The sequence below is a fragment of the Colletotrichum costaricense genome (genome assembly GCF_030867565.1).
Source record: "Colletotrichum costaricense strain IMI 309622 chromosome Unknown Scaffold_2.1, whole genome shotgun sequence".
In the NCBI taxonomy this organism is placed as follows: Eukaryota; Fungi; Ascomycota; class Sordariomycetes; order Glomerellales; family Glomerellaceae; genus Colletotrichum; species Colletotrichum costaricense.
The window spans coordinates 3,074,674-3,101,060 of NW_026848231.1; the positions used below are offsets into that span (position 1 = coordinate 3,074,674).

Here is a 26,387-nt window from a genome sequence, read left to right on the forward strand (position 1 = left end):
CGGCTTCAGATGAATGCGGTGAATGGTGGTATTGGCGAGCGCCTTGACTTGTGTGGCCACCCGGTAGACCGTCTGACATGGCGTTACTCAGGGGCCTATTCGGGGTCGGACCCTGATGATCATGGTGTTATGGTTGAGGAGTGACACTCAGTAACCACCAGCTCGTAGGCGGAGACGAGGAAGGGAGATGCCGAGGGAGAGCGGCATGGATGGGATTGCTTCCGTTGCGCTGTTGGAGAGGAGGCACAAGCTGGGTGATTGGCGGTCCAGAAGGGGTCATCGCTGTCCGTCGTCGGTCTCGTTCAAGCCTGTCGGCCCAGCGTCCCAGAGGCTGCAACATGTGGAATTTCGAGTGTCATACATAGAGTAGATTTGATACGGAAGACTGGTGGTTTGTTTAGCAAACGATAAACCACTATGTTTGTTACTTTTCTGGCCCAAGATGTCTCGCAACTTAGACTTGTGAATGGATGATGGACGAAAACGGCCATGGCAGACGTCTTTCTGTGTTGTAAGGTGCCAGTGGACAATGAGCGTCAGGTCTGTGACAGGCTTGGGGGGGAAGGGAAATATCTTACGAAGCAAATGCCAAGTTGTATGAAGGCAAAGTTTAAAGTAAGAAGGAAGTCAAGCTCAGCGCCCGCGCAAGCCACAGGTGGAAGGAAAGAGACAGTCAAGTGGGAGATAGAATGATCTTCCACTTGACTTATCTAGATCCCTACTACTATGATTACTATTTCTTTTCTCTTTGCCCTCTATCTATTCTATGAATAGTACATGAAAACAATAGTAAGAAGAAATAATAGAAAAGACAAGTGCCTTACAGTATGAAAGATAGCAGTGGTCGGGCGGTAGGCGATGGAACTTGCCTACCTCAGTATGTTGGGGCATTGGCCGGCATAAGGTACTATTTTGTCCAGTGACGTATGGAAGGCTTCAGGCGGCAGAATGGCATACATACCTTCCTCACAGGGCACCTTCCCGAGGCAAGTAATTCAGAGAGGCTCGCTAATGGTACCTACCTAGGTAGGGTTGCATAGAATCAGAACAGAGGTACTAATAAACTGCATGCATAGGAAGGAATTCATCATAATGCAATACCAACGACCTACTGCCTATTACCTAGGTACGTAAGGTTGGGCAGATAATCTCCGTCCGAATGTTTGACTCGCATGGGCTGCACTGTCAGTTTGCAAGCCGGATATCTGGTTGCAAGGGAGGGAAAGCACTCCCACTCGGGGATTTGGAGAAACATCTCTAGAAGTAAACAAACCAGATGGGGGCACAGGCGATGACTTTGGCACTAGACGCTCGGGATTATCAAGGGGGAGGCTGAGCCGGATGTGATATTCGACGGGACGCCGCCATGATACAAGTTTAGAACAGCCGTATCTCCAGGTCCAGCTCCAGCTCCCGCGGCGGGTCCCGTCGATTCGATGACTTGGACCATGGTCAAAAGCCAGTCGGTCCGGCGGGTGGGGTTTTTCATCTCTTCATGACCCCCGGTGCGTGACACCTTCATCCACCAGCACCACGTCCGAGGCCCCCAGCCCAACGTCCACTCCCACGGCATACGGAGACAGCCCACAGGGTTCCGCGCTCATGGAGTGTTACCGCTCCCAACTGAGGAGCCTCACCTCCCGCAAGCTTTCAGGCTCGATGAGGCCCCTGTGGCTAACCCTTGCTGCTGGGTCGTGGATTTGTTCTCAGTGTTCCACGGGTGGGCAATGCCCCAGACTGGCACTTCAGGGACAATGCCATGGCAGATTTGCCATCATGCTTCCTTGGATAGAGTAGGAATCCTAATGGCGCATCTCCCAGTAGCACCCTCTGGCTTCAACACCTTGATAAAGATAAAAAGTCCCAGCCTGAGATGGTCGCGAGCCACCTACCTAAGCCCGGTAGATAGGAAATGCACATGCCTCATGTAACATGTCAAAACCAACCAAATTATGTAGGCCGTACAGATGTAGATGTGTCTGATCCAAGGTGAGGCAGGTACTCCCAAGGCGTGTTGCGGTAGTTGCCGTGGCCGGCAAGACGGGTAAGGTGAGAGGCAAGCAAGGGAAGACACGAACAAAATCAAGGGCAGGCACCCCCTGCCGCACCTACCCTACCAGTCAGTACCTTACGCATGCCTGGGTCGCGCTTTCCCATTCCTCCCGTCGCCGAGAAAAACGTGCCTGCCACTCCTGCCCAACCTGAAGCTCCCTGACTGGTCGACGGGCGGGCGACTGGCGTGCTGAGAAACGGACAACGGGAGGCGCTTGCCGATGCAAAGACGCGGTGATGCACCGAAATGTGCCAACCCAACCAGCGACACGCTTCAAAACACCACACCTTCACTTTCTCGCTGGTGTGCTTACCTTACCTGTGGAGGGAGGGCATGTCTTCCTTAGCAGGCGGGAGGACGTGGAGCGATGCGCCTACGTACCTTAGTCGGGGGCGGCATCTACCTACCTAGTTGGCAGGCGCGATGGGAGAGAGGGAAAGAAGAAAAAAAAAAAGAAACGTAGATACGGATTAGACGGGGACTGAGGGAAAAAAAAAAGTCGAGACCAGTACTACGACCCCAATTTTATCCCGTCCAGATCTCCCTCTCTTTGATTTTTTTTTCTCTCTTCGTCCTCCACCTTGCCTTATTCCTGATCACGATCCTCGGCTTCGCTTTTCATTTTCGTATTATGAGGCCGCTTGTCCGTTCTCAAGCGACATAGTGAAGCAGCGGAAACGCGAACAGAAGAAGGGAAAACCCAAACCCCCATAAGTAGGCATAACATAATACCTACCCGGTCTCACATTGTTTTCCGTCTTGCATCCTTGATATTCGCACAAAGTGCAACTTCACCTCAAAGGCAACCTAATTTAATTTTGTCTGTCGCCTCTGGGTTTGGCATCTCTTTCTTGCCCGTCCTGCCTGCCTTTAACGCTTCGAGAGCCCATAATATCTGCACCACCCACACCCATCAGCGATCACTTAGTGCCCATAGCACTATCCCTCTTTAGCCATCCCCCCTGTAGTACGAGCGACCCCCCTCACGCTTTTCTCACCCAGACGCAGGCAGAGGAGACCAATCCCTCCACACCTCTCTCTTTTCCTCTCCCATTTTCTGCGCTCCTCCTGCCGACTCCTGCCTTTCCGACCGAGCAGCCCGCCGCCGCCCAACACAAAACACGAAAATCCTCCCCTCAAACCCACCCTCACCTCTCCCTCCCCCCAAAGCCTCTTTTTTCCCCCACGAGGCCACCTCTTGACCCAACGGCGACGATACGTCTATTCAAGACGACAACGCGATCTAGAGATATCCATCTCTTCAATACATTCAAAACAACGACGATCAATCAAACAGACGAACTCCGCATCGCTGTTTACGGCAAGAGCGGCACCTGCTGAAAAAAAGGCGAAGCTATCAACAGACGGCCCTATCTCCAGCGGCGAATCCCACCCCATACAGGCGAACTCGATCCCGCACAGGGACGACGAAAATTTTCTCAACGACGACGCGAGACGCTACCACACTTTCTGGTCTGCGAATAATCCATAACGTCGAACATTTCTGTCGCCGCTTTCTCTTCCTCGGAAAGAAAGGCCTACAAGAGCTGAGATCACTTCGCCGTAAGTCTTTCGCCCTGTCCCGCTCGCGCTTCCCCTCTCCTGCCTACTCACAACCACGTTGCCCTCAACCTCCCCGCGCCCTTCCCAAACAAAGCGGTTAAACAAGTATTTTACCATCTTGCGGCATACTGACCACGCGTCTTTTCTGAACAGACACGAGAAGTGCATCGTTCCCGTAAACTGGGCATTCTTTGTCTCTGGCCGCTGCAAAGTACACCCCCCCCCCCTTCAGTGCTCTTGCTTGCCGCAGTCGCGAACAATCCCCTCGGTATCAGCGGGCCATCTTTCTGGCTGGTGAGGATTTAAGATGGCGGACCAACATGAGGTCGACCTTGACTCGATAATCGACCGCCTCCTCGAGGTTCGTGGAAGCCGTCCCGGTAAGCAGGTGCAGCTTCTCGAGGCTGAGATCCGCTACCTCTGCACCAAGGCTCGTGAGATCTTCATCTCCCAGCCCATTCTTCTCGAGCTTGAGGCTCCCATCAAGGTACGCTTAATCTTTGGGCCTGGGTAGGCCAACTTACTTCCCCATGCTTTGCCTTCCCCGAGTTGCACAGACCTGCTGACGCCAACCCCTCACCCAGATCTGCGGTGATATCCACGGACAATATTACGACTTGCTGCGTCTCTTCGAGTATGGCGGCTTCCCTCCCGAGGCCAACTATCTCTTCCTGGGTGATTACGTCGATCGTGGCAAGCAGTCCCTCGAGACCATCTGCTTGTTGCTCGCCTACAAGATCAAGTACCCCGAGAACTTCTTCATTCTCCGCGGCAACCACGAGTGCGCCTCCATCAACCGTATTTACGGTTTCTACGACGAGTGCAAGCGCCGCTACAACATCAAGCTATGGAAGACATTTACGGACTGCTTCAACTGCCTGCCTATCGCCGCTATCATCGACGAGAAGATTTTCACCATGCACGGCGGTCTCAGCCCTGATCTGAACTCCATGGAGCAGATTCGCCGCGTCATGCGACCCACTGACGTATGTTTGCACCCCTCACGAAGCCAATTGCTGGCCTCGTCTCGAATTACTTATTGACTAATTCTTCAAACCACAGATTCCCGATTGCGGTCTTCTCTGCGATCTGTTGTGGTCTGATCCCGACAAGGACATCACAGGCTGGAGCGAAAACGACAGAGGTGTCTCCTTCACTTTTGGTCCCGACGTTGTGTCCCGGTTCCTTCAGAAGCACGATATGGATCTGATCTGCCGTGCCCACCAAGTCGTGGAAGACGGTTACGAGTTCTTCTCCAAGCGCCAGCTCGTGACCCTGTTCAGTGCACCGAACTACTGCGGAGAATTCGACAATGCCGGAGCCATGATGAGTGTGGACGAGAGCTTGCTCTGCTCGTTCCAGGTGAGAAGACGGCGATGGAAATTCTACTGTGCCGGCCAAGTCAACTGACGAGACTCTCCTACAGATTCTGAAACCTGCTGAGAAGAAACAAAAGTACGTCCCGGGTGGTCTCGGAGGCAACAGCCGACCAGTCATCTCTCCCCAGAAGTCCGCTTCCAAGTGAAATCAAGAGTTTATACGAACATGCACATCTTTTTAGGTTCGGCCGTCGTTAAATGCCTCCCGTCCATATCGACCGCTCTACTTTTACGTCCACCGACGCGGGTCTCTCGCGACCCCTTCACACCGTCCTCCCGCCTTCTCGATCCTCTGAGTCACCATCCGTCCACTCTTCGACTTGTCCGATTCTTCCCGAGCCCACCCACCGACTACAACCCGCGCAAACTGTTCACAATTACGGCTGTCTGGTAGCAGAAGATAAACACACAAAAACACTGGAATTTGCAATGGCTATCACAACGTTTCACGTGCCTCTGTGCGAAGCCCCTCGGTGGACATGAACTCACCCAGGGGTGTAATAATGAGTGATTTGCACGCCAATAACGCGCCAAGAGCAGCCTCGATTTACTGTTCCATCGTGGGAATACTTGTCCCCTCCCCCAGCCGCCACTGCCACAAAGGCTTGTCCAAAAGTCATTGTGCTGAGGCGCCAATTGGCAATATCCACCGTGGTCACGGGGATCATATGAACTTGAACATCCGCTATTGTGCCCTCGAGCTTGCGTCGCGGCCGTAGGGGGCCGTGTCTCAGCTCAATGTCGTGGTGGCACTTGTAAGACTATAATCTACTCGGCATAGACAGAAGCAAGCCCGTCGCGGGGTTGGTATTCTGGTTTCTCAAAGGAGGCATTGCTCATCGGCCGGGCAACGGGGGGGTTGGGTGTCGCTTTTCACTTCTTTTTCTGCTTGTACTATTCTCCATTGACTCTGGTCTTTTTTTTTTCTGTCTTTTCTTGTAACGCTGGAGGAGAAGGGGCGTATGGTCGGCAGAGGTCTGTTGCTGAGACATGTGTTCAGGGGATCGCTGCACAGATCACTGTGTGTACGATCTTGGAATGATGGGGTCTAACAATCCGGCTCCGAATTGATGGTTTCTGTGAACAGTTCGCTCTAGGCATTCCTGTGGGGTTGACCCGGCGTGGTCAGGTTCACGTCGAGTTCTGTCGCAAAGGAGGATGCTGCGGCTAGTAATTGCAATGAAAAAAGCCAACCTTTATACGTTTGATCAACCTGACCGGATTTTCGGATGCGGAAGTAACGTGCTCATTGTGTATATTGTCTGTGTTTACTGAAGATTGTATGCTCCCGCTGACGGAGAAGAGAGTTCTTGAAATCATGCATTGCATGTTTTGTGTTATCTAGTTAAACGCTACATGCCCACGCGTGCCACCTAGATAGCGCGTAGACGTTCCCGTCCGTGCCGATCCCCAGGTCCGAATCACTAGTAATCCCGGTTCGCATTCCAAAGCCCTTGCTTACCGCCCCCAACTTCCCCGGCCACTGGGCAACAGAAATTGAGAGACATGTTGAAGTTCCTAGGGGTAGCAGTTGAGGCGAACATTGCGAGCTTGGGATCCCGTGGCCATGGTGCTACCTACGGCTAGCCCCGCGCTCCGGTCCCCCGCGCCAGGCCTAGCAAGGCTGGCTACACCAGAGTAGAGCAGGGCAGGGCTGAATACATTGGCCTACTAGACCAGATCAGGTGCCGATTGTATCTATAGGGACCCGGGTTTCTCAAGCACAGTCCTCGCACTTCTCCTTGTCGAACTTGGCCGGCGGATCGTCATATTGCTGGCCAGGCAGCTGGCCTGCGGGCGAGATCTCGGCCTTGGCCTGCTGTCCCTTGTTCGCGCGAGCTGCGCCGATGGCGTCTCGGGCTGCGTCGCTTAGAGAAGAGGATTCATTGTGTTCTTTGCTCTCGGAGGTGGGCTTCGTTTCGCTGCCGGCTGGGGAGTGGCCTGCGTTGGCGGGGTGCTTCTTGAGCTGGGAGACCACGTCCGAGGCGGCTGCGGAGGAAGGCATCGTCATTGTCGGCGCCGCGGCGAGTGCGTCGGAGGCCAGGGTCGGTGGTTGTTGGGTAGAGGTTTCGGGTGTGATTGCTGTTGCTGTCGTTGAAGTCTGATCCGTCGTCGCGTGTTTACGGTCGACGTGGCCGAGGTCTCTGTCGGGCTGGATGACGTCGCGGAGACGGCGCTTGAGCTCCTTGGTCTCGGGGAAGCCTCCTTCGGTCTTGCGGTCCCAGAGGATCGTTGAGGAGGTCGTTGTCGCGCCGTCGGGTTGGTGGGTTAGCGTCACGGTGAAGGTGCCGCCTGTGGAAGGTTGGAGGGCGACCTCGCCGATGGAGGTTCCGAATGTTGATAGGAGCTCTTGGGCGAACTGTTTGTGGTGTAAGAGAGGTGTTTTTTTTTTCCCGACTTGTGTATACCTGGCTTTTGAGTAGGGTAGAAGGGACGGATGATGGGCTTGATTCACGGTGGAAAGGGCAACACTAGGCCAAGCACGAGTTGGAGGGGTTGGAAAAGGAGGTTGAGGGTGTCAGGGATGTTGCCGAGGATGAGGTCATCAACGGCCACCTCCCGTATAGAGGTAGGACCTGTGTAAGTGTATCCTACCTTGCGGCAGATAAAGGTAGGTGTTTACAAATTAGGAAAGGCAGGAAGTAAAGATGGATGGCAAAAGACCCGGCAGTGAGGTCTCCTCCTCCTGCCCTTTGGCTTGTACTTACATATGCTGCGCGAAGCATCCACTTACACTGAGTGCAGAACTGGATCGCGATGCGGGGCAGCGGCGTTGATGTCGACGCTGACTGCGGTTCGGTAGACGTTTCGGCCATTTCGGGATCGTTGCTGTTACCTGAAACAAGGAACAGGAGAGTAGACTACTGTGCAGACCTTTGTGATCTCCGCGTTGTAGTGATTAGGTAGGCTGCACGAGGAGAGATGGGATGGTGTGGGAAATGGCGTCTATTCTCTTGTTCTTCCTGCGTCATTGGCGGCCAGCCAGTACTTTTTCGGATTGGGGAAGAGGGGGGAGGAGGAGGGGCGGTTGGTGCCATCCTAGCTTTCCTCTGATGATCAGGTAAGCGTGCAGGAAGCTTTGGCCATGCCGGCGCTGGTTCCATTGAGACTGGAGGAGGGGAAATGGAAAAGCCACACTTGCCGGCTTACGAAACAAAAAAGGACCCGGCGGAAGTGTGCACGGGGAGCTGGAGTGGAGGGACCTATTGTAAGAAACTGTTCGGATCCGAACTCGCACTCGGAAGGACGGTGATGCAGCAGCCAGCCGGCAAGAGCCTTGCTCTCAGCCGTCACCATCTGGCGGCACATCCCATTGAGCAACGAAAAGAGAAAAGCCAGGCACACGCCAGAAAAGAGAGAATAACGGGCCCGCATATGAACTTCCCTCCCAGGACATTCCCCCCCCCAGAACCCAGCACGTCGGTGGCAGCCAGTGGCTCGAACGCCCTGCAGCAATTCAGGTACGGGTGGGCCAGCACCAGGGATCAGGGCCGGCAGGGCTTTTCTTCGGACTTGTCCTGTGCTGCAAAATAGCAACACCAGACGGGGAGTGAGTCGTGCGGAAACAGTGTGTGTTGTTTGGGGACGCGCTTGCGCGCCGGGCCCTTTCTCGACTGACGACGTTGGGAAAAGCCGGTCCTGAGTCGACTCCGAGGTAGAATGGGCAAGGTAAGGTACGGATACGTGTGCATAAAGTGCGCACACGTAACTTCGGGGCCGGGAAGACTTTTGGAAACACGTGTGTGCCCGTGGGACCCGTGGAAAGTGGTTTCCGGAATTTCCTGACCGTGAGGTGAGGTATCTTACCTTGCTGCATAGTGATACAGCCAGCGCCTGCAAAAGCCCCAACGTCTGCAGAACACTGGCGGTGGGCACATCGCCTTGATCTTGGGGGTTTTGCTAGGAGGAGAGGACGGTTATCACCCACCTCGGGTACAGCAGCAACCTCGGGATAGGGGCGTAGTAACAGGGGGTGCTGGAGTACGGAGCCCCGTCCGGCAACGAAAACCAGAAAGATACCTTGGACCAGAATTGAAAGGAAAGATTTGTGGTGTCGCAGCGGCGATGGCGGGAGGGAGAAAGGGGGAAGGAGAGCAGTAGAAGTAGTAGTAGCCATCATTCAATATCTGGACACAGTGAAACACCGTATGAAGCAAACCAGAACGTTGAACCTCATCTAACCAGCGTTTTATCGAGCGCCGTACGCAGTACAGGCTACGGATACAACAACTCCAATTGGCAATGGCGGCTCACCGACGGTCCAAAGAGAAAACCACAGGTCCCACCACTACTGTACTCTTTCTTAAACCCCCCCCCCCCCTCCCCCCGGTAGCCGAAGACTCGAAGCGAAGGGGAAAAAAGATGAGTTGACAGGCGGGCCAGGCCCGATGTAATCCTCGGGAAATGAAAGCTGGTGCTCTTGTAGCTCTTTTCGGCCTCGAACAGGCGGAGTGCGGTAACCTCCCCCCCATCGGCATCCAATGATCCAATCCCAGAATTTCGAAAGTCGGCGCCGAACGATTCATCCCCCAGTCTCGCTCGGCCAGGGCGCAGGGGGTCATGAATCCATAAATCTGGCTTTATTCATAATTTCACAGTGAGAGAATGGAGGTGAGGACAAGAACGAAAGAGAAAAAAAGGGACGCTGCATATGTCTCAGATTTCCTGCTCTCTCACCTGTGACCTGAAGTGGTACCAGCCCAATCGTACCCCCCCAGAAAGACCGCAAGGCGAGGAAGGGGGAGTAAAAAATACCACACGAAAAAGCTTGTCCCCCATTCCCGTTTTTAATCCCTCTTTGCTTTTTCCCCAGAAGTCTGCCTGTCTCTCTAGGTATCCGTAAGGTAAACGGCCCTGGTGTGAACTGGTTTGCAATGTCTCTCGTCTTTCCCTACTTCCAGGACTCTGGGTCACCACCCTCACTCCCCCTCTCGCTTGCTTACCAATACGCGATCGGGTTGGCCATCATTTCGGAGATGCGATGCGGAAATCTGGCTCAGGTCACGGGAGTTCCTATTACTTTTGCGTAAGCCTGTGAGGTAGTAAACCATACCTGAAGGTAAGGTCACGCTGCTTCTCAACCTCCCCCCAAATTGGATTGGCTGCTTCCCTCGGGGTCCCGCCAATGCGGCCATTGGTTGGCCGAAATGACCTGATATGGGACCACCGCAGATGCGAGTGATTTCGTGGCTCCACGGGGGGCGCGCGAGATGCAGGCTTGAGGAGGGTTTTGGTGATCTGCCCTCTTGTGAAACCCCCCTTCAGGCTTCAGGTATCCGTAACATGCACACCACTCTTGTTTGATTCATCGTTAATCGAATTGCTGTCCATGATTGCCGCCGTCTATCCGCCTCTTACCTACCCCAGTGATCGATCAACTGCATGGCACCAAGCACCCCCTGACATCAAAGTACGACGCGACCGTAAGCCGTGGTAATTGCTCGAATTGTTATCTTGTTTTTTCGGGGAGACCAGGGAATTTGATGGATTGAAGCTATTCACACACTCGGTGCGGAATATAGTGGACAAGGGGGAGACCCGAGAAGGAAAAAGAGTACAGGACATCAAGAGAATTATTACATGCTGAAGAGCTGCCCGCCAAAAAGCCCTGCCTCCCCAACGACAACCTCCCAATAACAACAGAAAAAGAACAACATAGAAGCATTATCGTAGCGGGGTCCGTTGCCTCTTCAACTCTCAAGCATCTCCCCTCGCTTCCTCTCACCCATCTCCTCCGCTAACGGAGCTTGCTCGCTTCTCCCTTTTTCACTCACTCTCTCAAGTATTACTAACCCGTGTCGCTGTCCGTGGCTTTTCGTTTTGATCCGTCAAAGGGGACAAAGGTATCTGTCGTTTGGTTGGCATTGTAGAACCCCCCTAAACCCTTCCTAACCCAGGAAACTTTTGTTTGCTTTTTCTCTTCGACTCCAAGCTGGTCCAGGGCTTTTTTGGGATCCCGATGATTCCACGACCGCGTAAAAGAATAATCAGCAGGTGTCCTCTGTTTTTCTTTTCCGGTTCTTCGAGAAGAAGCGATCGTTCGCTGTTTACGGAAGGTTGCTGCATTCCCGATGGCCCTCGGGGGTCTTGGTATTCCACGCGTAAAATAGAAAAATGACAATCCGATCGGAGCATATCGACTGTTCCGATATCAACATCGCTAACCCATAATATACGTTGCTTTACATCACCAAGCAGCATCCGCCGCTTTGTTGTGGTGCGTAGGGGTCTTCGCCGCGGGGGACAGCGCCCCAAACCGATGGAACCATGTAGTCCCTCGTGCTGTTGCAGTAGGCAATGATGCTAGAATGATGTGAGTTAGTCGCTGATTCGCCCGTTCGCGATGGAATCAATGGCTGTTTGTTCGCATTGATTTGCATCGATGATGATGATTGATAATCCGAGACCTACCTCTTAGAAGCATTGCTGACCGGAATCCGTTCCCTTTCGAGATCCTCGCGCAGGCGGTTGTTGAGTTCCGTCAATCGTCTCAGCTTGAGGTCGGCCATCGACTGCTTGTTCTTCTTGATCTGCGACGGGTCGCCGACATCGCGGGAGGTGTATTGAGGCATTGCTGTCGCGGATCGGGGGGCTGGAGACTTTGATGAAGAAGGTGTCGCGGAGGATGAGGCGACGGCGGCGGCGACAGAGGGTTCAGCGGCGGCGGGTTGTCGTCGTGATTGTTTGTCGTCGGAACGAGGCTGTTGGACCTGATCCTGCCGCTGGCGAGAGGTGGGAGAAGTGGCTGTGGTGGCTACAGCAGATGATTCGGCGGTGGTAGGAGAGGTGGTGGTGGTGTTGTGAGAAGAGCGTTCCTGATGAGAGAGCATATCGTGTCAGTTTGATTAAAGTTTCCCTCTTTTGACTCCGCTTTGGCGGTGGTTGCCGCGTTTTCCCACCACCCCGTGGTACGAGCTCAGGATCGGAAGCGGGATGGGGAGGATTTAAATGGCCAGTAGGGGGGCGAAAAAACTCACAGCAGCGAGAACCGCGGGGGAATTGAGAGAGTGATCAAGGCCGGTTTCGATCGAAGCGAATCGACAAAGGAAAGAACGTCGGGGGTGATTGGATTTGGGGGGGAGGATTACGAGTGTTGGAAGAGATGGGTAGGTTGGTTGCTCGGATAATGGGTTGGGATTTGGAAAAGCAAAGGAGAGGACGGGACGGGCGACGGGGAAGGAGGAGGGAGTGAGTGGAAGGAAAGGTAGAGGTAGAGGTAGAGGTAGGTAGGTGCAGGCAAGCCGCAGGTGCAGTTGGGAATTGGGAATTGAGTAGGTGAGAGAGAGAGGACGGGAGGGAAGTCACGTACTGCTAGTGTCTGGGAGACGGGCTGGGACTGGGAATTGGGACTGTGGACTGGGACTAGGAAAGCTGGGATTGGATTGGATTGCGGAGCCCTTGGGAAAGGTTCCCCTAACGTGAAAGGAAAGGTCAAAGGTCAATGGACGCAAGGTTACCTTCTTGCGCTAGGGCCACCAGGTGCGCCATGGAAGCAACGACCGCCCCGTCCCTGGAGGGTACCGAGCCGCATTGCATCTTTGCTGTACGGAGTACCGCGCGCGGGTTTTTATGGAGCGAACCGAAGCGAGAGTACTTGCCAGCTGCTGCCAGACCATCACAGGTTTACATCCTGGGGTCTACTGCACAGTACCTGTGTGTGCTTGTGTGCATGTTTGTGCATTTGTACAGGCTGCATGCTGCACTGCTGCAGGTCAAGTGCGTTTGCGTTGCTGTTGGCAGCACCCTCCCCCGGGTGGAGTGTGGTACCTGACAGTGTGTTCCAAGCGGTTAAAGGTACATCCACTTTCTTCTCCTTAGTCATCATTGTGGCTTTTGGATTGGACAGCGGACGGGTCGGCAAGGGTGGGTGACTGGACCCGGCGCCGGCGGGGGTGTTCGCTGAGGTTCCAGTCGCCTCACAAGAAATGCTGAAATTGTACGTAGAGAAGCGACTTGGCGCACGGGCCCCATCTGTTGTAGACCAGCATTGGCGGGATTGGTTGGAAATTGGCCGGAGCGGGCAATCTCCCATATTTGGGTTTCCCCTAGTTGGCCGGTACCCCGATTGCGCCCATAGAACACGGATACAGTCATGACGACGAGCACGAGACGCGACACCACGACTGTACAGAGTACTCCAAGTCGCAGCATGTGGTGTAGGTAGGTTGATGACGATGAATGAGCTGCACATCTTGGGCATCAGGTGTGGCGAACCCAACATTTGACCTTCGTTTTTCTCCCCTTTCTTTTGCGATTCCCGTGCCCAACTGCCATACCAAGACCCGGCATCTCGATCAGACTTTGACTCTGCACTGCCGACTCTTACACAGAAGTCTCCCATATATCGTGCGGCACTCTCTAGCCGGCTCGCCTCGATGCCGAAGCCAATAGATGTCGCGAAGTTTTCACGAGGACCGTCGTATGTATGATAGGGTGTCAACGACATTTTTGCTTTTAACATTGAGACGTGCCATGGAACTCTACCTCATGACGTTTTCAGTTGGGCTGACGACCCTTGGCCCTCCGGCCAGACAAAGAACGGAGAGCTGCCGAGGGGCTAGCTGAAAGAACACGCTCATGAGAGATGCCCACGGCGCCATGCTCTATATCGGGAATATTCATAAGAGATGTACCGATTAACATCGGTCCTTTTCTCGTCTTGTCCAACGCGAATTCTTTGCCAGCTTACCCGAAGTGACGACACGCTTATACTTACGCAGAAGATACTCGTAACTTACAAGCCTGTCCGAGGAAGTTATCCATACTGCTGCCCTACCCGTTCACGAATGTATAATTATGCACATGTCCCCTGTGCCTGCAAGTTGGAAGTGAGGAGATTCGATTCAAGATCGGTGATTCTCGATCTTCCCGCTCTGCCGAAAAAAAGTGTGTGAAGTCGCCATCTACCTCGGTCTCGGTGGAGCACAACGGGAGCATGCCCCCGTCCGTATCCGGGATTAAAGAAAGTTCGGGGAGGCTTTTGACTAGAAACCGACAAGGCTGGCAAATAAGTCTGAAAATCACGGTTGGGACCTATCAAGTGAAGTGACGGGAAGGAAGGTTTCGAAGAGACTTGGTGCAACGGAAAGCGCAATGTTCACTCGAATTGGACATCATCTCAACAGTGTAATCGGCGACTTCGTTCCCGTGACGGAATTGAGCCATGGGACAACAAATGACATCGGAGGTACCTCAGTCCTAGCCTGCCCAATAATTTGGGACGGGACGACAGCAGTGAACTGAGGGACGGGAAGGTGCAGCAAACCTTCAGTGGTAAATCAGTCAGCCTCGGCTGACATAATCTCTTATCACGTGATTTCCGTTTCGCACAACGCACGGACGTTCGGAGCCCCTCAGGACTCGCATAGCGGCCACACACGAAATTGAAAAATTCGTCTTTGCTGTGTATAGCATCAACGCCAACGCACCGAGCGACAGCCAAGTCAATATCTCGCTCGCACGAAAAGGCTTGCGCTGCAACTCCTCAAACCAAGGACCCTCTCGAGAATAGTATTTTCCCGCAGAGGAGGTTGCCCATCATGGTGAGTTCCTCTGTTCGCTTTCTCAACCTCTGGGCCCGCCTGCCCAAAAATTTCCCACATGGATTTGACGCTACCCCTCTCCGACCTTGCTATCACGGGGCGTCATCTTGCTTGCTGCTGTTGTCGAACTGAAGTACTGACAAGAAGCCATAGCCTCCTCCACCTCACCAGAAGCCGGAGAACGTCCTCAAGCGTGCTCACGAGCTCATCGGCGTCAACCAAGTCCCGGCCGCCCTCACCCTCCTCCACGAGCACATCACCTCGAAGAGAAGCCGAAATGTTCCCATCGCGTCGCTGGAGCCGGTGATGCTCCTGTTGGTGGAGCTCTCCGTCGAACAGAAGAAGGGAAAGCTGGCCAAGGATGCCCTTTACCAGTACAAGAACATCAGCCAGAACACCAACATCGGCACCATCGAGGTAAGCCCTCTCGCCGGCGTAGAAATGGGTTAGGGCAACCGTTGCTAACAGGGATATGCGTAGCTGGTTCTCAAGAAGTTCATCGAGCTCGCCGCCGAGAAGGTCACCGTTGCCCAGGCCAAGGCCGATGAGGTCCAGTCCAGCATCGAGGCCAACACCTCCACCACCAACGTCGACGACTTGGAGGCTAGCGAAACACCCGAGTCCATCCTCCTTGCCACCGTCTCCGGCGAGCAGTCCCGCGACCGTACCGACCGCGCCATCGTCACCCCGTGGCTCAAGTTCCTCTGGGAGGCATACCGCACCGTTCTCGACATTCTCCGCAACAATGCCCGTCTCGAGATCCTCTACCAGAGCACTGCCATGCAGGCCTTCGACTTCTGCCTGAAGTACACTCGCAAGACCGAGTTCCGCAGACTTTGCGAGCTGCTCCGCAACCATGTTCAGACTGCCGCCAAGTACTCTGCGCAGATGCACGCCATCAACCTCAGTGACCCCGACACCCTGCAGCGTCACCTGGAGACCCGTTTCCAGCAGCTCAACGTTGCCGTCGAGCTAGAGCTCTGGCAGGAGGCCTTCCGCTCCGTTGAGGACATCCACACTCTCCTCAACCTCAGCAAGCGCCCTCCCAAGAACATCATGATGGCCAACTACTACGAGAAGCTCACTCGTATTTTCCTTGTCGGCGAGAACTACCTTTTCCACGCCGCCGCCTGGTCCAGATACTACACCCTTCTCCGCCAGTCCGCCGCTGTCGTTGCCAGCGGACAAGGCAAGAAGGCTGACAACCCTCCGGCTACCGAAAACGACCTTCAGAAGGCCGCCTCTTTCGTGCTGTTGTCTGCTCTCGCCATCCCTGTCATTAGCACCACCCGCTCCCGCGGTGCCATGGTCGACTTCGATGAGTCTCGCAAGAACAAGAACGCCCGTCTTACGCACCTGCTCGGCATGGGCCAGGCCCCTACCCGTGCTGGCCTTTTCCGCGATGCCCTCGCTAAGCAGATGCTGAAGCGCGCTCGCCCTGAGATCCGCGATCTGTACAACATACTCGAGGTCGACTTCCACCCTCTCTCCATTTGCCAGAAGATCTCCCCTATTCTCACCAAGATCGGTGACGATGCTGAGATGGAGAAGTACATCCTGCCTCTGCAGCAGGTCATCCTCACCAGACTCTTCCAGCAGCTCTCCCAGGTGTACGAGACTGTTGACTTGGCCTTTGTTGAGAAGCTTGCTCAGTTCCCCGAGCCTTTCCAGGTTACTCGCGGCACCATTGAGAAGTTCATCATGAATGGTAACAAGAAGGGTGACTTGGCCATTCGCATGGACCACGCCACCGGTGTCCTCAGCTTCGACAATGATGTCTTCTCCTCCGCCAAGGCTGCCCACGCTGGATCTTCTGCTGGCTCAGCTGAGGCCGACGGCAGCTCTGTCCAGCGTCTCCAGAGCACCCCCTCTGAGATTGTCCGCTCTCAGCTTACCCGCCTCGTTAAGTCTCTTCACACTACCTGCTTCTACATCGACCCTACATACAACCAATCCCTTGTTGCCGCAAGGGAAGCCGCTCTGGAGCGTGCCCGTGCCGGTGCCGAGCAGGAGCACCACTCCATTCTTGCAAGAAAGGAGGTCATCCACAAGCGCAAGGAGGAGGCTTCTGAGGCTCAGGCTCGTAAGGAGAGAGAGAATGCCCGCCAGAAGCGTCTTCGTGAGCAGCTGCTCCAGGAGGCCGAGGACAAGCGCCTCGCCGCCGAGCAGAGGGAGCGCGAAGAGAAGCGCATGAAGGCCGAGCGTGACCGCGTCCGCAAGGAGGAGCTGAAGAAGCAGATTGCCGACCTCAAGATTGGCAACAAGACGATCGACATCGACATGGACAACTTGGAGAACCTCGATTCCGGTGCCATTCATGCCATCAAGCTAGAGCAGCTCAAGCGTGAGAAGAACGACGTTTCAGAGAAGCTCCGCATCGTCTGGAAGCGTATCGACCACTTGGAGCGTGCCTTCCGAAAGGAGGAGGCCAAGAAGCTTCCCGAGGACTACAAGAAGCAGACGGAGCAGGACCGGGCGACCTACGAGGCTGTCAAGGCCCAGACCCTGAAGGAGGCCGAGATCAAGCACAAGGAGAGCGTCGAGCTGAAGCACCGCCTCACCCGCCTGATGCCCGAGTACGAGTCCTTCCGCGCCAACCTCCACGAGCGTCGCCGCGACGAGTTCGAGAAGCGCCGCAGAGACGCAGAGAGGGAGCTGGAGAAGCAAATCGCCGCTCGCAAGAAGGAGTATCGCGACCGCAAGCTCCGCGAGAAGCGCGAGCGCGAGGAGCAAGAGAGAGTCCTCCGCGAGGCCGAGGAGCGTGCCGCCAAAGAGAAGGAGGAGCAGGAGAGACGTGCCGAGGCCAAGAGAGCCGAGATGCAGCGCCTCAAGGAGCAGCGCGAGCAAGAGCGCCAGGAGGGTCTCGAGAAGGCTGCCCTCCAGGCGAGACGCGAGGAGGAGGCCCTGGCCCGTCGCAAGGCCGAGAGAGAGTCTCAGCGGGCCGCACCACCTTCCCGCGTTCCCGAGCGTGGCACCGATTCCGTTCCCGAGGGTCGTCGCCCGCTCAACCTGCCCGGTGCCGGAAAGTGGCGCGAGCGCGAGGCCGCCAACAAGGCCGCCTCCCCCGCCAACGCCGATGCCGCCCCTGCTGCTCGCGCTCCCCCATCCCGTGGCCCGGAGCGTTCCGAGCGCCCCGAGCGTTCTGACCGTTATGAGCGTCCTTCCGAGCGTGCTGAGCGCTCTGAGCGCCCTGAACGTTCAGAGGACCGCCCCAGTGCCGGAGGCCCGCCTCGTCTCGCCCTCGCCGGCAACAAGCCCAGCTGGCGTGAGCGTGAGGCCGCCAAGACCGCTTCTGGTGGTGGCGCGTCGTCCGACAGTGCGCCCCCGCCCCCTCGCGCCTCCGGCGACCGTGGTGGTGCCCCCCTTAACCGCGGAGGCTCCGGACGCGATGACCGTGAGAATGGCCGCCCGGACCGGACCGCCTCGCCTGCCACGCCGGCAGAGCCCCTCAAGGCTTCCGGCGCTCCCGGCAAATGGGTTCCCCGTCACCTTCGCGACAAGGCCTAAATGTGTAGTGTCGATAAAGACACTTATCATGGCAAGAGTCACATAGGAAGCACAACGAAAAGTGTGGGGGGGGGGGGGGGAGGAAAGAGGGGAGGAGGGGTAGATGGGAGTGAAGGGAAGTGGTTACCGCAAGTTCTGCATCGGCGTTCTAGGTTAGGCAGGAAGTTGTTTTAAAAAGGATGTAACTCTAGAAGCCCCCCGGGAAGGATGGTTTTCTTCTCTAAAAACCCGCTCCTTTAACAGAGGGGGCAAGCTAGAATGGAAGTAACAGATAGCCTTTAATCGTCGATCAGGACGGGGGTGAAATGTGACATGACTTTTTTGGCATAGCTCCTGGCTGGAATTGAATTATTTTTTGCACTTATACCCGTCTCCTTCTTTTACGGTGACGCTCGAATGTGTGCTGTTGATGTTGCCGGTGGTCTACGGTGGACTAAGGTTACGATGCTGCCCAGCAAGTCGCTATCAATGGCGTGTAAGAGCATGTTGACCTCGTAGCGGTGGTCGACGCGGCAGGGAGGGCATCGGCATGGTTTGGCTCAGGCGCAGACAGCAGCTTGATCGCTTTATTGCCTAATATCCTCAACACCAGACTGTCGACTTGATGAAGGCCTCACGAACTCTTAGCGCCTAGTTCTAGCAGTGGTTTGGTTCACAGTCATCACGAAGCAGCCTCGGTTCGAGTTGCGAAGGAACATGGGCGATGTAGGTCAGACTGATAGGGAGTGAGGAAGTCAAGCAAGACGAGAGGAAGACGAGAGGAAGACGGGAAAGGAACAGAGAATATCTCCAAAGTTCATCCTGCTGAATCGGAAGCCCCGACGTGTCCAAACCTTCAGTTGGTCCGCGTAAGTCTAGGCCTTTGAAAAGGTCCAGTTAGGGGGTAAGGTAAGCGATAATTATGGCGATCCCGACGATCTGCCCAGAGCCTCGTCAGGGGTGACTACCCTACATCTGCTCAGGAGGGGTCGGCATCGCGCCGGACTCCGCATTCGCATCGAACAGATCTCGGAGGATTCTAGGAGATCCACGGGACGCCGCGGGTTTCCTTGGCTGAGCCGTCGTCGGTCTCCCGTCGATACGAGATTCAGCTTTGCCCCCTCCAAGGTGGAGTTTGAGGATCAAAGCCTGTGGAGTAACTTGGTGAGAAGCCATCACGGGGTTTAGATTCAACACGAAGACGATACCGAGAGCCGAAGAGGTGGCCTTGGCATCCACGGTGTGGCGCCGGCGACCATCAGCGTTGTTAAAGAACTCAAGAAGCCGTTTTGGCTGGGCGCAGATTTTCGACCGAGCAACCATTATCCTCAGTTGATGGGCGGTCGGACTTTTGCAGACTAAACAGTCTAAAGCTGGCTTTCTTAGCTTAGCTTCCCTTGGAAAGGGGTGTTCGTTAGCCCATATTCTCAGGTGGGCATGGTTCAGTTGCATTGGCATCTGGGCCGGCGCCGTCGACGGGAGAATGGGGCGCAGCTCTCTCCTTCCAACGTCCTAGATCTCTACTTGTAAGAACTGCGAAGAGGTTATCAATAAGCTTATTGATTGTACAAAGGAGCCGTTGCCTCGGGAGAACCCTGTATTGCGACTCCAGTCTGTGGCCTGTATGGGGTAACAGAACGAGGAAGAGTCGAGCTGCTGGCGTAGACGATTCGTTACTTTTCTCGACCGCTTACACTGGAATGTCCAGACACCGTGGGTCTTTGGTCAGTCAGTCGAACAGAGGGCGCTTTCATCCCAAGTTTGCAGTCCCTGCAACAAAAAATATGGGAGCTGAACAGAGAGTTGATGTGACTAACAGCGCAGACCACTGAGGTAGGGCCACTATCATTTTGTCGACAATTACTTCGGTCAGTGGCTCGTTGAGTCATTCAACATCAGATGCAAACACAGAAACCCAATTACTCGTTTGCAATAAGGTGTTGTCTTCTGGTACGGCCGTTGGAAGGCTGATTTGATGTTTCCACTTCGGATTCGCTGCTCACTCGTATTCCGTGTTGACTTTGCATTGGAGGGTCCGACTGTGCTCACCTGCAGTTGAGAGGTCTGTGTCTCGTCGTTCATCGCCAGCAAGGCTGTCAGGCCTGCCGACATAAACCGCGCAATGAACGACTCGAGCAAGGTGGAGGAGGCAGCCGACCCCTGTTGGCGGGAGTGCCCTTGATCTGCGGTCCTCCATCTCAAGCACCACTACTGCGTATATTGGATCAAGACCACCCCGCATACGATCGACAGCTGAAGTGTCCGAGATGCAATTGTTTATACGCACCGACGCCGGAGACCCGAGACCTTGGAAGGGAGAAGGGATACGAACCACGGAACATGAAGTTTGCGCGGGCAGATGCCAGAGCATATTTCGGGATTTTCGTCCGAGGTTCATGGTGTTTTCGTGTAAAAGCCGGGAACATTGCATCGATGTTCAATATTTTGTCCGAGCGGGTGCATGTTACGAGGCCCTGCAGCAATTGCCCTGTGCTCTGAGACGGTGCCCACTGCCAGCGGCTGAACTGTTGTCGACTGTAGAAGCAAAACAAAAGAAAACTGACGGAGGGTCCTATCAAGGCCCTAGTCAGTGTCTTTAGTCAACCGGGGGTGGACTTCAATATTGCAACCCGACTGCATTATGCATAGTTGAGAGGGGCGCAGCGAGCGGCGAGCGACTGTGCGGATCCTGACAGGTCGACTGGCCTAGACGCACGAGCAAAAGACTGCTGGTACGATATTGGGCTTGGATTTTACGCTGCTAAGCACCTAAGAGGGTCCAGTCCACCACGGTCGTGAGTTGGAAATGAGAATGACGCTGGGACGCAGAGACGAGAAGAGAAGAGGAGAGGTCCCGGCCCGAGTCAGTGCCTCTGTCGGGTATCTTTGTGGTGAGGGTAAGGACAAGAAGAGTGGTCGATGATGGAGGCTTCTGGGCGTTGGGTGGTCGTTCTTGGAAGGCATTCAATGACAAAAAGATATTCTTAGCAAAAGCGAAAGCCGATTACCCCTGATCGAGATTGCTTGAAAGAGGAAGCATAATCCAAAAGCCACGTTTGATGTCGGTGGCTAACGTGTGCTTGGAAAAGGTGATTCCAAGGAGATTGAATCTGACAGCATGATAGAGACTAGGAAAGCTGGCCAGCTCAAGCTTGTTTAGGGCACTTTTGGTAAGCGGCAGATGAAAAACGTAAGGTAAGGTACCTGGTGGAAGGTCAAATGCTCAAGAGACTCAGAAGTCTCCATGGGCGGGAGGCAAGGCAAAGAGGGCAAGAGGGCGAGATGAGATTAGCAGTCAAGGAGAAAGCGGCCTAATGCAGGTACGGACTTTGGAAGCACCCCTGTTCGCCTGTCGGACGGGATGAACTGGGATCAAATTGAGCTTAACACTCGCTGTAGCCAATAAGACTTAGCCCCTGGCCTGGGTATGGGGCCGTCATCCTTCCCGATTGGGAGGCACCCTGGTTCTTGCCTGGGCTGCCCGGTTTTTGTTTTGTTTCCTTCCTCGCGACTCTCTTTTTAGTCTTTGTGTGTTTTAGCCCTGGAAACTGCACCTAAGGACCTACCTTAGATATGGTATGGTACCCATGAATCCAATCCTCCCACCGTCATCCGACGACTTCCGCCGATCCAAAAGGAGTCTGGTCTCTTCCTTCACTTTTCAGCTCTAATCCACTTCTGGCGTGGGCTACCTTTGCTCGGACTCCTCGACTTTGCCCTTTTGCACCTCTCCGGCCCCAACTGGGCGGGTAATCCAACATCAGAGCATCTCGGCCCTTGCCTCTTGACCCAAAGAAGCATGGCATTCGCTGACTTGGGTCCGTAGACCTGACTACTGGCGCAGGTGAGGATACACCGACCGCCGCCCCCCTAACGTTGCTGTCTAAACTTGTATCCCTCTTCCCCTCGAGGCGCCGCCCACTTCTGTCACCTTGCCGAGTCTATTCTAGCTTTTCACGACCTGGCATCACGGGCTCCATGTGACCGTCCCCGTCACCGTGGCTTCCGTGAAAGACGTGTATGCAAACCAACAGTTCCAAACAATGTCTGCCAAGGCACCGTTCGCGCTGGGTATCTTCCATGCTTTACTCTAAATATCACACTAACTCTAGTCGTGGCGCTCTGCCCCCGTCCAACCTGACACCACTCTATCGGCCGCTACTCGCATCACCCGTTGAGTTTGTTCCCCTGATTGTGACTCTGCCGGCCGGGATGTCTATCAATCAATCTCGAGCTGCCCGATATGGTCAAATTTCACTATATATGATGGACCTCGATGCCTCTCATCCCCGTCTTTCTTCCAGCTCATCACTCACAACCCAATCTGGGAAGACATTCGTTCGCTCTTGCACACTCGTTTCTTGCAAAGAGATATCACATTCTTTCTAATAACTAATACACACCATCGTTTATAATGGCTCCCATCATCCGGGCCCTGGCTGCTCTCGCAGCTGCCACCCTCTTTAACCGGGTCACCGCGACCACCACCGAGCTGCCGCCTTGCCTCGACGAGTTCCAACCCTTCACCTACCAGGGATGTTTTCAGGAGAAGGGCACCAAGGGCGAGAATGCTCTCGATTTCCGCTCCAGCCTCAACCAGCAGAACATGACCATCGAGACATGTGTCGATGCCTGCAAAGGTAAGCCGTCCTGACCAGCTTGATATTTGACACGAAAGCCTAACACGATGACAGGTAATGGATACCGCTACGCCGGTCTCACCTACTACGGCGTCTGCTACTGTAGCGCTACCATCAACAGCCCTACCCTCGACGAGTCTGTTTGCAACTACAAGTGCACTGGCAACAGCTCCGAGACCTGCGGTGGTCCCTCGGCTTTCTCTGTCTGGCAAGATCCCACGTTCCCCTCTGGCGGTGCCACCGTCGACGACTACACCTCCATTGGCTGCTACACCGACGACACCAACCATGGCCGCACCATTGCTGAGCGCCAGGACTCTGTTGACTCTGCCACCATGACTCCCTCCACCTGTCTCGCCGCTTGTGCCAGCGAGGGATACGCCTTTGCCGGTGTTGAGTACGGTGGTGAGTGCTACTGCGGTGTCGTGATGGGCAACTACACCACCGCCACTACCATGGACAAGTGCAACAAGCCTTGCAACGGCGACAGCACCAAGAACTGCGGTGGCTCTGCCGTCATGGAGATCTACGTCGCCAGCAAGCTCAAGTCTCTTGAGCCCTGCGGATACGTCCCTCCCGTCAACTCGGTCTCGTCTTCATCCACCATCTCCATCAGCACTTCGGCCACTATCCCATCCATCAGCATTCCTCCCGCTACCTCCACCACCTCCACCACCATCTCTACCCAGGCTCCTCCCTCCACTACCTCCACCACCTCCACCACCATCTCTACCCAGGCTCCTCCCTCGACCACCACTGCTCCTGTTACCACTTCTCAGCCTCCCGTCACCACGTCTAAGCCTCCCACTACCATTGCGACCACCACTGCTCCCGCTGTTTGCACTACCACCATTGTCACTCCCGCCACTTGCGAGTACGGCTGCGGTAGCTGGTGCAACAAGAACCTCCCCGACTTTGACGACAACGACAGCTGCACCAAGGCCCACAACAGCTGCAAGCTTCAGGTCAGTGCCTGCCTGAAGAACGCTGGATGGCCCGGCTCTGCCAGCTGCATGGACTTCAAGGCCTGGTGCAGCGATGTCAGCAGCTACTGCTCCAGCTCTTGCAAGGGCAAGGGATCCTGCTCCAAGAAGGACTGCTTCGCCAAGAAGGCTCCCAAGGGTTACAAGCCCGGTACCACTTCCGTGTCTACCTTCCCTTGCCCCTCCAAGCCCACCACGACCTCCACCCCGGTCACCGTCGTCCCTCCTCCTCCTACCGGTGTCTGCAAGCAGCCTTCCAGCTGGTGGTTCGGATACGGCCCTGGCAACCCTGTCGGTGGCATCGAGATCCCCATCGTTACCTGCAATGACATTGCCGTCGACTTCAAGGCTGGTAACCAGTTCAAGCTCTACCTCCAGGCCGACACCAAGCTCTGCAAGTCCTTTGGCCGCGGAAGCGTCGCCAGTGTCTGCCAGGATGCCTGCAAGGAGCAGTACAACGCTTGCCAGAACACCTACGCCCAGGGCTGCAAGACCTGGAACAACCGCCGCGGCCGTCGCGACGATGCTGCCGTCTACGCTCGCGCTCCCGACTTCGCCAAGCGCTGGTTCTTCTCGGACAACTTCAGCGTCGCCATTAACAAGTGCACTGTCCAATACACCGACTGCCTTTCTGAGAACCGCAACTCCTATGCGGCCAGCAAGTGCGGTTCTTTCGGCACTGGCTACTAGAGAGCTTGCTTGGCTCGCTCTCTCGGGGATGATGCTCACGAGTAGATGTGATAGATGGGGAGTTTGATTTTTCCACTTTAAAAAGGCATTGGCGGCAACTTTACACTCTTTAGATGGTTGAAACCTTATCGGTATTTAATGGCTAGTCTTCTCAATATAATCGGGCTTCGGCTCCTGTTCATACTCATATATGCTCATGACGCTTTTGGAAATTTGATGGAAATGACAGTGACAGAGACAATGGGCTGTGACACTTTGCTACGCCGCACCCCTATGGGAGTCCGTCCCCCAAAGGCTGTATCATCATCCCGACCACGCTCCCCTTCACTACCACGAATACCGACTTATGTCACTTCCGTGAAATTTTTGGGCGTTGAGGAAGACCATATTGGGGTCTTCTAGGCCTCCCCGTTATTCTGACCGAGGTAAGCACATGGTAAGGTAGGTTGACTAGGAACTAAATCTTGCGCTTGAGATAGAAGCTAGTGAGCTTGTGGCGTGATACTAAAACCGGGGTAAATTGGATACTAATGAACTTCCGAGGTAAAGTACTTAATCCAGGTGGTCTTGATTATAATATTTGAAATCCAGCACTCGAGAAAGCAGTAATCAATAAGTGCGGATCGAAAACCTGGGAACTGGGAAATAAGGAAAACTGTTTCCCGGTATAAGCTTGAGCAATGAGGTGAGGTCAGACACGATCGGCCCACTGGACTGCCTACCCTAGGAAGGAGAGATTGATGAGAGCTCGTGCGGCTTCGCCGATGCATCGCATAACTCGCCAGCATGGCCAAGTGGTAAGGCATCGCACTTGTAATGCGGGGATCCTGTGTTCGATCCACAGTGTTGGCACTGCACGAGAGTTGATTACTATCAACCTTTGTTCTTTTTGATTTTCTTTGATATCGGGCAATTTTCTTTTGTGTTTGGTTTATGGATCTGTAAGGGATGGGGGCATGCCGTTCGATATTTTTGGTTCAAGGTTTGTATTCTTGTCTTTGAGTTTGGAGGTGATGGAGGTAGGGTAGTATTGGGGTTGCTGGGAAGTTGAGTTGGATGTCATGTGAGGGGCGAGACGTTGATTAGGTGGCAGGCAGGGGACCTTGCTGGGCAGGACCATGGCTGGCTGTAAGACTCGCAACCATAACTGCGGATGAGGGCAAAGACACGCGAGGTTTCTTTCTATGATCATGTCTCGGTAGTGAGAATTTCCTGCTGGGGTTGGTGCTGTCGTAGATGATCTGTCTGAGTTGCGTCAGTGATACCTCAAACAACATGATATGTCTCGTGGGCCGGGGGTTTCTTTTTCTCTCTCATAGTTCGGGGACAGTGGCCTAATGTTTCTCAGGAACATTGGGTGAGGCGCGATTTTAGTTCCAAGTTGAATTCTTGAAAGGATGAAGATCAATCAAGTGCTCGATTTTTTCAAGGGAGGATTTGGAGATACCCAGTTGTTACCGTTAGTATGAAGGAATACTGTCATGTTGGACCGGAAGTTTTAACATGTCCTAAACCACGACGGCGGAGTGATATGCCAGGTTGCGTCTTACGAGCGAGTAACACCACACGACATCACTGCAAGCTTGGGACACATCTACATCTCACAACATCATAGGAACATGTGGTGCACACCGAAGACCCGGGTATGGGCGGCTGCGAGCTTGCGGAATGGTAGCGTTGCTCGAGTCGACGAAAGTCCTAATTGGGATTGAGTTCGCCGTCTTCCCCAGCTTTGTGGAGCTTCGCGCTCAGATGGTATTGGCCGTCATCGGGTAGCCACCGAGGAGGCTTGGCTCGCATCTCGCGGCGGGGTGAATACGGTGTGCGTGTGCGTGCTTCGACACCGAGAGCTGGGTTTCAAGAGCTGGGAGGTCAGGGCAGAGAGGGGCACCGAGCTCCCTCGTTGACCATGTCGAACCTGCCCCGCACAATGTCATGCTCTCTTGGGATTTTAATGGAGGGGGAACAAGCGATGCCAGTTGAACTGTTGGCAGCAGCGGCAGCGACGACAAGCGACAACGACAGCGGCAGCGAATACGGATGAGAGAGTT

The 26,387-nt window shown here is 54.6% G+C and overlaps 8 protein-coding genes across 8 annotated transcripts; 4 read left to right on the forward strand and 4 right to left on the reverse strand.

Moving 5' to 3' along the window:
- Positions 1 to 3,923: 3,923 nt before the first annotated feature.
- Positions 3,924 to 5,141, forward strand: CCOS01_02652 (calcineurin-like phosphoesterase; the record flags this gene model as incomplete). Its single annotated transcript, XM_060450840.1, has 4 exons — positions 3,924 to 4,103; positions 4,201 to 4,602; positions 4,679 to 4,978; positions 5,043 to 5,141. 4 exons carry the CDS (start codon positions 3,924 to 3,926, stop codon positions 5,139 to 5,141), a joined length of 981 nt encoding a protein of 326 aa, XP_060319490.1.
- Positions 5,142 to 6,712: 1,571 nt separating this feature from the next.
- Positions 6,713 to 7,811, reverse strand: CCOS01_02653 (selT/selW/selH selenoprotein domain-containing protein; the record flags this gene model as incomplete). The annotated part of the gene is made up of 2 exons (XM_060450841.1): positions 6,713 to 7,354; positions 7,704 to 7,811. The coding sequence occupies 2 exons, from the start codon at positions 7,809 to 7,811 to the stop codon at positions 6,713 to 6,715; spliced, it is 750 nt and encodes a 249-aa protein (XP_060319491.1).
- A 2,261-nt stretch (positions 7,812 to 10,072) lies between these two features.
- CCOS01_02654 (uncharacterized protein) lies at positions 10,073 to 10,258 on the reverse strand (the record flags this gene model as incomplete). The annotated part of the gene is made up of 1 exon (XM_060450842.1): positions 10,073 to 10,258. A coding segment is annotated over one exon (186 nt), but the record flags the coding sequence as incomplete, so codon positions are not given.
- Positions 10,259 to 11,177: 919 nt separating this feature from the next.
- CCOS01_02655 (guanine nucleotide-binding protein subunit gamma) lies at positions 11,178 to 11,825 on the reverse strand (the record flags this gene model as incomplete). The annotated part of the gene is made up of 2 exons (XM_060450843.1): positions 11,178 to 11,298; positions 11,407 to 11,825. The coding sequence occupies 2 exons, from the start codon at positions 11,823 to 11,825 to the stop codon at positions 11,178 to 11,180; spliced, it is 540 nt and encodes a 179-aa protein (XP_060319493.1).
- A 656-nt stretch (positions 11,826 to 12,481) lies between these two features.
- On the forward strand, positions 12,482 to 12,866 carry CCOS01_02656 (uncharacterized protein; the record flags this gene model as incomplete). Its single annotated transcript, XM_060450844.1, has 2 exons — positions 12,482 to 12,630; positions 12,707 to 12,866. 2 exons carry the CDS (start codon positions 12,482 to 12,484, stop codon positions 12,864 to 12,866), a joined length of 309 nt encoding a protein of 102 aa, XP_060319494.1.
- A 1,668-nt stretch (positions 12,867 to 14,534) lies between these two features.
- CCOS01_02657 (eukaryotic translation initiation factor 3 subunit A) lies at positions 14,535 to 18,044 on the forward strand (the record flags this gene model as incomplete). The annotated part of the gene is made up of 3 exons (XM_060450845.1): positions 14,535 to 14,537; positions 14,691 to 14,954; positions 15,018 to 18,044. 3 exons carry the CDS (start codon positions 14,535 to 14,537, stop codon positions 18,042 to 18,044), a joined length of 3,294 nt encoding a protein of 1,097 aa, XP_060319495.1.
- Positions 18,045 to 18,992: 948 nt separating this feature from the next.
- On the reverse strand, positions 18,993 to 19,346 carry CCOS01_02658 (uncharacterized protein; the record flags this gene model as incomplete). Its single annotated transcript, XM_060450846.1, has 1 exon — positions 18,993 to 19,346. One exon carries the CDS (start codon positions 19,344 to 19,346, stop codon positions 18,993 to 18,995), a length of 354 nt encoding a protein of 117 aa, XP_060319496.1.
- A 3,091-nt stretch (positions 19,347 to 22,437) lies between these two features.
- On the forward strand, positions 22,438 to 24,336 carry CCOS01_02659 (WSC domain-containing protein; the record flags this gene model as incomplete). The annotated part of the gene is made up of 2 exons (XM_060450847.1): positions 22,438 to 22,663; positions 22,718 to 24,336. 2 exons carry the CDS (start codon positions 22,438 to 22,440, stop codon positions 24,334 to 24,336), a joined length of 1,845 nt encoding a protein of 614 aa, XP_060319497.1.
- Between the last annotated feature and the right edge of the window lie 2,051 nt (positions 24,337 to 26,387).